The following is a 13,352-nucleotide window of genomic DNA, read 5'->3' on the forward strand; positions in this document are numbered from 1 at the left end:
GATTGAAGGTACAAGACATATTAATAATTTCAAAGAGATAAGAAATAGATGTAAGAAATGTGCATATACATATTTATAGAAGCAGTCATGTGTTCATAAAAGGTAATTGTTTGTATTTGTAAAACTATTAAATATGTAAATTATCTAATGTAATAATTGTATTATAAACTGAAAGTTTCATAATCAAGAAAGATCCTTTATAATTCTAAGCCTGTGTACTTAGGCGACCAATTTCTGCAAGCAGTGCATCACACTTAGCTTTGAAGTCAACATGAGAGACTTTATTGACTATGACTTTCATCTTTGATTTAGAATTGTATGTGTCAGTGGACACCAAGAGTGTGAATAAATAGTGATGTGAGAGAATCCTCTTAATCACTGAGCAAGGTGTTTCTATTGTTGTTGCATCATTTTCCAATGCACAAAGCTCTTTTGCAGTTTTGTGTAGCAAGCCAATACCAACGTCATCAAATGCAGTGGCCCAAAGAGTACCTGTGGCATCTTGTAACTTTACTAGCAAGAGGTAACTATAGTTGCAGTCTTGCATGGTCATTTCACATCTATGATAGAACCAAGAATCATCAGCTTGCTGTGTACATTTTTTTTTGCAAGGCCTTCCATTGACTATTAGTGGACAAGCTGCGTAATAGAAACTTTTATCAGTTACGTTTACAAAACGCAGAACAACCAACAAAGTAGTCTGAATTGTTTCTGGTTTGATACTCATCCTCTCACAGATTGAAGAAATAGTCATTCTACTATATTTCCCATCTATGTGGATAGTTTCTGGAACAAAGGGTGCAACAAGCAAAGGATCCTTTCCTCTTAATGTTAGAGGTTTTGCCTCTGGAAAAGGTGGGTTGATATGTAATGTTGTGGCAGCTATTATGTTTATAAGCTTTCCATTGAAATAGCCAACACGAGCATTACATAAAGCAAGGATAAGCACACTATCATTGGTCAACATGTTTTTCAATTCTAGGCCTCTTTGTTCTGCCATTGGACCCCATAGGTTGATGTCAATTGTTGATCCAGACATATCATTAATTTTGACAACTCACTTCTGTAATTGACTACCATCTTTCCTGTGTATTGGAATGATATCTCCAATGTACAAAACAAGACCAATTATGTCAACCAACATGTTATTGGTTAGATGAAACAATTCACTAATGGGCGTGAAAGGAGAATGTTGTTGATCTGCTTCTTCTTCATTGGTGCAACATTTTAGTATGGATGTATTAGATAAGTTGATTTCTAAATGGCTGTTTAGTTTGTTGTACCTTGTGTTCGCTTCCTTAATGGATCCCTTTGAAATAACATAATGTGAACCTACTTCCACACGGTTAGAGTGTAACTGAGCTATTTCATCAAAACATGTGACTCTAATCTCACAACCCTCGTAGTCGACAATGTTAAAGCTAAACACATGCCCATTTTTTGTGGTTGTGCTGTATGCCTTAATAGGGCATTTATGAGTAACTCTTCCTTTGATCGTCCATTTATTTTGGTATGGATTCAAAGTTTTGATAGGGCTTATATTTTCAGAAGTTGTTGTTTGCGAGGATGGCAATTCAGTAGAAAACTAAAGAGATCATTTAGATGTTGATGATGTGTCCTCAAACATTGTTTCTGGTTGTTATTCTTTGAATAGGTATATTGGTTTACCAAAGAACGGACAATCACTTTGTTTTACTTGCAAACTAAGTATTACAATTTTCTTGTGAAAAGAAAAGACTTCTTTTTAAAATATTTTCAATTATACTTGAAAACAATTAAATAGAGATGAAACATATCATATTTAATAACCATACTTTATTTCCTACCTTGTGTTCCATATGTATTTGCATGTATAACTCGATAACTAGACTATCATGCCTATTTTTAGAATATTTGAATCTATCAGAATAGCATATTTAGAAGGCAAGATTGCTAACTGCATGTATGTGTCATCAGATAAGACTAATTTATGTCTATCAGTATCATCTCTGCTGTTCTGCATTTTCTGAAATGACAAAACTTGTAGCAATGCTGAAGGAAGCTCATCCCCAGTATTGATAGATTGTATTGCAAAAGGGATAGGGGCATACTCTTGGGTATTTTCCTACAAAAAATAATATGAATATATAGGATTTAATGTTAACGTTAAACATGTCATATATGTGCTTACTTGTTATTGTAAAGCATGTGTTAGTAGAGTATGTAATCAAGCTATGTTATCTATAGAGTATTCATCTACTTTTGGACTGTGCTATGAAATAAGGGTACATGTGGTAACAAAAAGGATGGAATGGAAAAGAGAGATGTATTGTCAAAAAAAGAACATAAATGTTTCTTATTTTGAAAAGGTTTGATAATTTAGCTTACCAAACTGTCAATTATGGATTCCTCTATTGGTTCAGAGGTGGTTCCTGGAGATGCCATTGTGGATATAGATCTTTTTTGTTTGAGACAAATCTCACAACTTAGCGTACATGCCAGTTCATGTTATGACAAAAAGTTAATTTATTTAATCCTAAAAGTTTTATTTATTGGAAGATTTGAATATTGTACAATGCGTATGAAATAAACAGAACGCCATGCAAGTATATCGTACTTACCTGTTTGTTAGTTTCAAAATCCTTCTAGATTCAATTTGATGATAAATTTCGTTTCACCTTGACTGGTATATTGGCTTGTAGAATAAAGTTGATTGAGTTCCTATTATGAAGTTTAAAATATTCTGTTAGAATAGATTGAATGCCATAATGGGTAGACTAATTCATTGTGGTTGGTAAGTATGCAACAAAATCCTACTAAACAAAAAAAATCTCGCCAATTCAAATTGAAGATTGTAGTTCTTTTCCTGTATTGTTTTCTTTAGTAGTTCTTCAGTTTGGGCAAGTTCAGGTATGTGGTGAACTAAGCGTATTGAAAATGCAGAAATTGTACCTACATTAAGGTGGATTTTTTTTTTTTAATGATTTTGACAGTTAAAAGTAAATTACAAGCATGATGAATTATATTTCTTATATCAGAATACAATCACAATATGAGTTCGACTGATCAAAGGCATATATGCATAAGAACAGTAAAATATAAGATCTTAGTTTACGATTTACAAATTTACAAATCATGTGCAAAAAAATTAGTTCAACTCACCATAGACTAATGATGATAGAGTTCAAGACTTTGTTTGAAATGGTAATGAACTGATCATAGTGTGATTGAAACATGTATTCAAAAGGACAATTGGTCATATGCTGACAAGCTTAAAAAACATAAAATATCACTTTATGATTTACATATTTGAGAACGTGTTAGCAAAATATGAGTTCATCTCATCTAAGACCAATAAGAATATGAGATGAATTTGTTTGTTTCAAAGGTTAATCAAAATATGAGTGTAGCTTTTCAAAGGCTCAGTAATTATAGAAAGAGAGGATCTACCCAAGCAACCCATCCAAGCTCGTTATCACTCCATTTAAATACTCTGTCTCCCAATGTGAAAATAACCATTGGATCAGTTAATTGTTCAACACTTGGTATTGGTAGACGCGCTAATTTGATACTATGTATGGTTGTTACAACACTACAAGATGTTGAGAGGTTTTCTGTTGATTGGTTGGGTAATTTATATTCGTAGTGCTGGATTAACTTTCTGAGGTTGCTCTTTAACTTGTTGCTCTCTTGCAACATCCTTTCAATGACATTGTTAATGTCCTCTATTTCTTTCAATCTTCTATCCATTGTTGAAATTTGATTGTGTTAGTATGGTTGTTTTCTGTTGGAATAACAGAATGAAAATGCATTACTAAAAAAAGTGGACACAAAAGAATAAGAGAGCTTATCTTAAAGTAGACATTAATTTTTTTTGTAAATCCTAATGAATTTTCTATTGACTGATTATAAAAACTTGTAATAATTATTTGAAGACTTTAACTTATGTAAATCAAGTAATGATGTAGGTTTGACATGGCATAAATCAGATGCATTTCAACAAAAGGTTGTATAAGATGCTGGTCTTACCAGCATGGGGGATGGAGGGTGAATAATAAGAATTTCATGGGTGCAATAAATACTTTTGGTTGGGAACAATACAACCTTCAAAAGAAATAATTGTCAGAAAAGCACTCCATGACATTTTCTTTTAGCACATCATGCTGCATATAGTAGCATTTGGGATGGTAGGTGGAAGACTTTAAATTTGGAGAATAACACGTAATGTAAAAAATCTATAGAAAATAATTTTTAGACTGCAAAGTAATGTAAAAAATGTAGCATTACTAATGTTCAAAAGTTTTATGGGTTAAGTAGTGATGCTTTCTTATAGTAGTAATTAATGGCAAGTCTCTATTTCTGCACATGTGCATTTGATAGATGAATCTTTCAAATGCATGATTTCACATTTTAGTAGTTGTCATATCATAACATCCAACAACGTAATGTCATTTATGCTAATCTATGTATACTGCAATAGAGCATAGCCATCAATGGCATTACAACATTGTTGCTAAGTCTATTAGATCTCTAAAATGTAAAAAAACTTGCACTCTAGACGAAAACTATTCAGTTTCTTGTTACACTTTCTTGGTTATTGCTCTTTCGTAATCTTGTTAATGATTACTGACTTTGTGGATATATAAATTTTAGAATGGATTTACATATATGTATACATGTATATATATACATGTACTTATATCTATAACTACTATGAACACTTTTAATAAATTTAATATAAATACATGTACATATATATATACATATATATGTACATGTATATAGATGTATATACATTGTTTGTGGTCGGCAATGCTTTCACTCTGCAAGACAAGTGCTTACTTTGACTTATTTTAGGATCTGTCCATATATATATCCATGTGTATATATACAGATATACATGTGTATATAGATGTAAATATGTAATAACACACCATAATTAACTCAACAAAATTGACCATTCTTTTTTTTTTGTTAAATTTAATCATTGTGTTTGATTCAATCACATACTCTGGGCATCCATCCATTTGGATTAGGCATTCATCCATCTGGGATGAGCATCTAACCATACGGGTTAGGCATCTGTCCATACAGGACATAAGATTCCATCTATCCAATATGGGATAGGCATCTACCCATACAGGGTAGGCATCTATCCAATCGGGATAGGAGGTGCTTTGGCTAGAGACTTAGACTCATTGGGACCATTCAGGTCCTGAGCCACTCACTAAGTACTACACTCTTCTAATAGAAGTGCACAAGGTCGCTATCCTTAGGAGTAATTAAAGTACACAATTCAAGCTTGAATTCCACCTCAGAATTTGGCTTAAAGCCTCGGGAAGTCAAGCAAATCCATATGGGATTCCTTCCGAGTATGCATTGAATTAATTTTTCCATTTTATTATACTTATCTTTCAAATTAGGATTCTTACTCAATCCTTCTTTTTACCAAGCCTAGACCCCACCCACGAACGCTTGAGTACGAGGGACAACTCCATCCCAAGACTGCCTACATACCCGCTTCGGCACGAGATCAAGGTGTAAAGTATGTAGTTCTATTTTCTACTCTATGGTTTGATGTAAACTAATTAGTGGGTACGCAACCCTTTCTAGGGTCAATGTCCCAGACAGTTTCTCTGCGGTTGCTACCCACGGTGGTAGTGCTTAAACAAAGGCTCACGATGGCCTATTGTTTGTGGCCTAAAACAACTACATCCTAACACCTATCATAAGTGTCACCCTTGACCAAATTGTCAATCACCAATATCTCTTCAATATTAAATCAATTTCATAAAAGCATTTTACTTAATCAACCCTAAAGGCGGTTTACTATGGTTTAACTCAACGGATGTAAAATCATTTAAGGATTATCTTGTTAGATTTTTGATCCAAGAGGGATTACCCGCCCCTTGGATTTTAACTTCCAAGTGTCCCTTATTACTCCCTAACAATTTATAGGGATGATGCCACAGACGTCGTTGATGTAGCTTTATTAGGCGTTAAGTGCAGTAGTTCAACACGATGGCATTACCTGTAAGCGTGACCTAGAGGCACTGTATATACCGAACGCTACTAGGTTCTGGTTTCCATCTTCCTCTATTTAGTTTTCTAACTAAGAGCTATGAAAACATCATACTTGAAAACAATTACTAATTGAACATGTATAATTTAATAATTGAAATAACTACTTGATGAATCACGTAGAATAAAAAAAAACCATAACTAAATTATTTATTATTCAAAACTTGAAATATAACTTGCATAATAATGACCATTATGAAACTTGCATATTAATATTTACATGTGTAGCTTGCATGGAGATGAAAGTGTCAATATAAGTAACTTGCATGATATAAGAATAGTGTAACTTGCATGCATGATTAAGCAATGCCTGATTCCTATGGTCATAGGTTCCAAAAATAGCAATTAATTTAGACATTTGATTCAAATCATATTAATGTACAATAATTGCTTTTAATGAGTCCAAAATACCAACTAAGTGACCCAACAAATTTTAAATAGTTTTTATAAAATTCCAATTATAAGATTTAACACAATTGTAATTAGAAAATTGCTTAAAGGAATTTAATAAATTTTTACTAAGGACAATTATAAAATTTAATACAATTTAATTTACAATATAGAAAATTGCTAAAAGGTAAATTTATCTTGATATTACCTAAGTTTATTTTACTAATTTAAATTTTTTTAACAATTAAACTAAAAATTTAAACTAAGTAATTACTAATAATTTCCATTTAAAAAAAAGATTTAAAATTTAAAATATAAAAGAAATCTAAAAAAACAAACCACGTGTTTGTTAATAGCAAATAGAGGGGGGGTGGGGACCATGGGTCCCATCACCCCTGCAGTCTTGCATGCGTAGACCCACAGGGTTGAGGGGACACCGTGGGCCCCTCCACTCCCCCTGTGGCCACTGCTGTGACAGTGACCGCAGGGGTAGTGGAGGGTATCACTGCCCCCGGCAGTTACTCCGCCTCCCCATGCATTGACCTCTGTTAATCATTCAAAATAATTTTCGAAGACCGTGCCATTGGTAAATTAAAATCGCCTTGCAACATTTAATAAATTTTAACGTTTGAAATAAATTATATATATATGAGGTTTACATTACTAGATTTATTAATTACATAAAAGAAGAGTATATAAACAGGTATGTGTGTATAAGAAAATATTAATGTAAGAGTGAGAATAACAATTTAATTCCAGGGATGAAAATATAACAGAGAAATAAAATAAAACAGAGAAATAATTTGCTCTAGCGATGCACAGATTATCAAGAAGTAGGTAGATGTTTATACAAAGCTCACACAGGGGGATTTATATTATATTTCCCAACTAATATTCATAGAGAGGGAGATTTCTGAGAGGAAAAGAATAATATTTTCCATAGTGAATAATGAACACAATGAGGTTTATATTTTGTTATCAGACTTTTCTGTTCACAGAGAAGTAAAATTTAATTAAAGGATGAAATTTTACTTTTAGATTTCCATTCGAAGAGCCAGAGAAAAGAATTCAAGAGAGAATAAATATTAAGATTCATATCATTTAATCACACAAGGAAGATTTTTTAATCTCAGAAAAAGGATTTTAAAAAAGGGGAAATATGATTTTTGGATAGATCTAAAATCTTTGGAAAAGCAGAAAGCAAGATCATGTGCATAATTTCTAAATAAGAGCTGCATTTTATTCCTAAATAAGAAGAAGAGATTTATTTAATCATTCACAGAGAGAGGTTTATTTATTTTTATATTCAATATCATCTCTAGTTTTCAAGAGAAAACAGAAAAGCAAAAAATATGATTTTCTACCTTTTAAATAGATTAAATAAAATATGCAAGAGAAATCTGCATTTGTATTTAAAAAGAGAAAGAATTATATCATTGCATTTAAAGAAAACAAAATAGATTTTCTTCCTATCTAGCAATTAAAAAAAACGTGATTCTTTCAGAAAACTATATTCAACTAAAGAATCTAGAAACTATATATTTTTTGATAAATACAAATTCCTCATATGACAAAAGGAGAGAACCCGGTTTACTGAAGCTTGATGTTGAATCCTCTAGCTATCCTTTTGATCCTTCCTTGTAACTTGAGAGGAATCCTTCAAACAACAACTTAAAAATCCTGCAACGAAAATGAGACTACCAAAGAAGATCCTACTACTAAAACTTGGGAAATTTCCTTCAAACATAATCAACTCCCTTCTTTGAAACTTGCATATCATTTTATAAGAAAAATCCCTCCATTCCACTATCTAGAAAATTTAATTAAAAAAGAGATTCTTTTCCAATATTGGACTCATGCAAATTGATTAAACTTAGTGGGGGAGTTACATGCAAGGTGGTGGAGATTCATCTAGAAGCTTCTTATTCTTCCTACAACATGTGCCATAATTGGGAGTGGAAAATAAATAAATAAAAATAATGCATTTTGAATTATATTCTCCAAGTGTGTGTGTGTGTATTCATTTTATTCTTTTATAACATTTATTCAATCATTTAAATAGCTTAACCAAAAATATAATATAATTGTATTTAAATCAAAAAGTGATAAAGGAGGGTTGTGACATCCTCCCCCCCTTAATTTGTGCATCGTCTCGATGCACTTATTGAATGCATCCAAAAGAGTCTATAGTTCATGATTAAAACAAAAAAGGAAAAAAATGTTGCATTTCCTTAATATCCTCCCACGTGGCATTCTTTTCATCATACTGATTCCATTGCACTTTGCATTGATCAACCTATCTGTTGTGCAATTGGCACTGGCGCCTCTCCAAGATTTTGAATGGCTCTATCATTATTCCTCCCATTTCCTGGACCTGTAAAGCATCCCAATTCAAAATGTGTTTCTCATCAGGTACATACTTTTTAAGAAGAGATACATGGAAGACATCATGGATTTGGCTCAACTGGGGAGGTAAGGCCAACTGGTATGTATTTGGATTAATCCTTCCCAATATTTCAAAATGCCCAACATAACGAGGTGCAAGCTTGGTCTTTTTCCCAAACCTTATGGAACTCTTGTGTGGCCTAACTCTTAGGAAGACTTTCTCTCCCACCTCAAACTCCCTTGGTGTCTTGTTCTTGTCCACATAAATTTTCTGCCTATCGGAGGCTTCCTTCAATCTTTGTTTAATTTCCTTAGTTTTCCTTTCCATCTCTTTCAACATGTCTAGTCCAACAATTACTCTATCTTCAAGACTATCCCAACTCAAAGGTGTTCGACATGGCCTACCATATAATGCTTCGAAAGGTGCCATTCCCAAAGATGTTTGATATGTATTATTGTAAGCAAATTCTACCAGAGGTAGGTACTCTTCCCATTTCTTTTGTTGGTCCATGCAGTACATGCGAAGTAGGTCTTCCATAATATGATTTGTCCTTTCTGTCTGACTGTCAGTTTCAGGATGGTATGCAGTGCTAAAATTTAGTTAAGTTCCCAGAGCTGATTGAAGGGTGGTCCAAAACCTTGAAGTGAATCTAGCATCTCTATCTGATATGATTTTCTCTGGTATTCCATGCAACCTAAATATTTCCTTAACAAAATGCCTAGCCAAGGTAGGTGCATCATCCATCAGGTTCCCTGGTATAAAGTGTGCCACGTTAGTGAGTTTGTCAATTACCACCATTATTGTATCATGTTTAGAAGGTGACGTGGGAAACCCTTGCACAAAATCCATGCTAATAACTTGCCACTTGTGTTGAGGTACATCATGTAACTGTAACAATCCAGCTGGATGTCTATGTTCTGCCTTTACTCTTTGACACTCCAAACATTTATCCACATATTTGAATATGTCATTCTTCATCCCTTGCCAAAAGTATAACTTCTTTAAATCTGCATAAAGTTTGTTAACCTTTGGGTGCCCTGAATAAGGGGCATTGTGAGCCTCCGACAAGACTACTTCCCTTAAGTCTCCTAAATTAGGAATATAGATTCTATTATTGTATCTGAGAAACTCATCTTCGTCTAATGTATACCCTTCAATCTTAGGATCGGTTGGATCGTGTTCTAATGTCAATTTGACTTGCTCATACCATGGGTCGTGACTCTGCTCATCCATTACTTGCTTTTTGAAAGAAGTTTTGAATGTTGCTATAGTAATCAAGTGTCTCCTCCTACTCAAAGCATCCGCCACCCTATTTTCCTTCCCCTTAACATATTCAATTTCAAAATCATATTCACTTAGAAACTCTAACCACCTTCTTTGTCTAGCATTTAAGTGGGGTTGGGTAAAGATGTACTTTAGTCCTTGGTTATCCGACTTCAACTCAAAGGGCTTCCCTAGTAAGAAGTGTCTCCATTTTGTAGGGCATGCACAATCACTGCTAACTCTAAGTCATGGGGTGCATAATTAACTTCATGAGTCTTTAGCTTTCTAGATTCGTAAGCTACTACCCCTTCATCTTGGACAAGTACTCCTCCTAAACCTTCAATAGAAGCATCAGTTACGACTGTGAAGTGTCCATTCAAATCTAGTACTTTTAGAATGTGTGCTGAGGTTAGTTTTCCCTTCAAGATTTGGAATGCCTTATCACTTTGTTCTGTCCACACAAACCTTTTACCCTTCCTTTGTAATGAGGTGATGGGGTTTGCTAGTTTATAGAACCCTTCCACAAACCTCCTATAGTAACCTGCTAGCCCCATAAAGCTTCTTACCTCTGAAACATTTTTAGGGGTCAGCCATTCTACTATTGCCTTTATCTTATCTGGATCAACTGCTATTCCTTCCTTAGATATCATATGCCCAAGGTAGTGAATCTTTTCCTTGAAGAAGGCACATTTTGACAGTTTCCCATATAACTTATGTTCTCTCAACCTTTGCAAAACAATTTGTAGGTGTACTAAATGTTCCTCCTCATTCCTAGAGTAAATCAATATGTCATCCAGAAATACCAAAACAAATTTGTCCAAGTAGTCGTGGAGTACACTATTCATTAGGTTCATAAATGCGGCTAGGGCATTGGTTACATCAAAAGGAACTACTGTGAACTCATAATGCCCATATCTAGTCCTGAAAGCTATCTTCGGAATGCCCTCCTCCTTAATTCTGAGTTGATGGTACCCTGACCAGAGGTCTATCTTTGAGAAAACTGCTGCTCCTTTCATTTGGTCAAAAAGATCCTCTATGCGAGGTAAGGGATACCTATTCTTTATTGTGACCTTGTTCAACATCCTATAGTCGATGCAGAGTCTTAAGGTTCTGTCCTTCTTCTTAACTAACAAGACTGGCGCTCTCCATGGTGATACACTTGGCCTTATTAATCCCTTAGCTAGGAGTTCCTCTAATTGCATCTTGAGCTCTTGCAATTTAGTTGTGTTCATTCGGTAAGGTGCCCTTGATATTGGTTCAGCTCTTGGTAGAACTTTGATAGAAAAGTCAAACTCCTTTTAGGGGGTAAGCCGGGTAACTCTTCTGGAAATACATCCTTGAATTCCTTTAAGAAAGGAGTTGTATATGGTGAAAATGGATAACAATAATAACGATATTGAAAGGCTAAATGAATTCAACCACAAAACCCTAGCCTAACAATCAACAAAGATCCACCATAACATATGAAGATTACCTAAGACAATGTAAATAAACAAAATCACAAAGATTATACCATCACATGTCCAATAGGGTTTTGATCTCCATTCTTCCTATCTCCATTGATCTTGCTTGATGTATTTGCTCTCAGATTTTATGTGCACAAGAGCTCAACAAAGAACGGAATGTGGTTGCAAGTAGGATCATAGTGTAGTCAATTGCATAAGTTGATTCCTTAGACTCAGTGATTAGGGTTTGATAATGAAGGAAGCATCTCCTTATATAGAAGACACTATATGAAATGGAGGGATAAGATTGAGAGGTGTAAAAGGAGGTCGGCTATGATTAGAGGGTAGGTAGAAGAAATAATAAAATAATGAAAGGGGTAGGTAGTGTATGAATTAAGAGATGAATGACATGTGTCATGGGTAGAAAAGGTTAATGAATTAATTAAATAAATAAAGATTTATTTAATTAATAGAAGAAGTGGGATAATTAAATAAATAAGATATTTATTTAATTTAGGAAAAGGATAGTTTAAATAAATAAATGTATTTATTTAAATGAGAAATAAGGCTAGAAGAGGATAAATGAATTAATTAAATAAATAAAGATTTATTTAATTAATAGAAGAATTAGGCTTAGATAATTAAATAAATAAAATATTTATTTAATTAGACTGGACAATTTTGGGTGTCTACAGGAGTATTTTCAAAAGTTGGGGTATTTTCCTCTTTTCCTTCATCAATTTCAACCATATAGATTAGGCCTCCTCTTCTTCTTTCCTTATTTAATTGCATGGCTGATATGGTTTCTATATTAATGGGATTAAACTTTCCTTGGATTTTGACCCTTTTTCCTCCATCATCCAAACATTCAACAACTTTTCTATAGCAATCTACATTAGCTTGATGGTCTGTTAACCAACTCATTTTAATAATTACATCATATAATCCTAGGGGTGCCACATAGAGATCTACCCTTGTTTCAAACTCAGGAAATTGTACCCTTGCCCTCGACAAACACTTAGTTACTTCCCTAGTTGCCTTATCCCCATATTGAACTGTCCATGATGACTCCATTTGATTAAATTTTAATGTATATTTGCTTACTAATTCAGGCGAGATGAAACATTCAGATGACCCAGTGTCAATTAGAATTGAAATTGGTTGTTCAAATAGTGTACCTGTAGTTTCCATGGGAACATTCTGGTATCTTTCTCTTCGGTTCCTAACTGTTGCATGAATCCTTTGTTGGGGTCCTTGTTGGGGTTGATTGGCCCTAATCTGACCTTGCATCCTGGGACACTCTCTAGCAAAATGGTTTCCCCCACACATGAAGCATCCACCTGGAGGACCCCTCTTGCCTTGGTTCCTAGGAGGATCATTCCTTGTTTCATTGGCCCTGGGTGGATAAGTTATCCTGCTCTGCTGGTCATTCCTGTTGTAGTTGCCTCTGTTATTATTGCCCCGGTTATTATTATTATTATTTCCATTCCTCTGATATTGATAGGGGGTGGCCTTCTTTTGGAAGAATTATTCCTTTGACCTTTGTTGAAGTTAGTGTTCCCATTGAATTCCTGCTTCCTTTTAAATGAGTGGTTCCCATTATAGTTCTGCCTTGCTAATGTTTGAATCTTCCTTTCTTGCCATAGGGACTTCTCAAGTACTTCATTCATGTTTTTGGGTCCATGCATGTCAACCTCTGCCCCTATGTTGGTATTTAGCCCCAAAATGAACTTAATTTCTTGGCCTTCTTCATCTTTCTGGTACATAGGTACATATTTAAGTAATTTGGCAAACTTATCCCAATATTG

General features: G+C 34.1%; 1 protein-coding gene across 1 annotated transcript; it reads right to left on the reverse strand.

Annotated features, from left to right (window-relative positions):
* Positions 1-205: 205 nt before the first annotated feature.
* LOC131039628 (replication protein A 70 kDa DNA-binding subunit A-like) lies at positions 206-1,000 on the reverse strand. The gene has a single exon (XM_057972416.2). The coding sequence runs from the start codon at positions 998-1,000 to the stop codon at positions 206-208; it is 795 nt and encodes a 264-aa protein (XP_057828399.2).
* Between the last annotated feature and the right edge of the window lie 12,352 nt (positions 1,001-13,352).

Source organism: Cryptomeria japonica, chromosome 5 (assembly GCF_030272615.1).
Source record: "Cryptomeria japonica chromosome 5, Sugi_1.0, whole genome shotgun sequence".
Lineage (NCBI taxonomy): Eukaryota > Viridiplantae > Streptophyta > Pinopsida > Cupressales > Cupressaceae > Cryptomeria > Cryptomeria japonica.

What these genes read in the sequence shown, in the direction of transcription:
- LOC131039628 (XM_057972416.2), bottom strand. Translation starts at nt 1,000, where the DNA reads ATGGCAGAACAAAGAGGCCTAGAATTGAAAAACATGTTGACCAATGAT.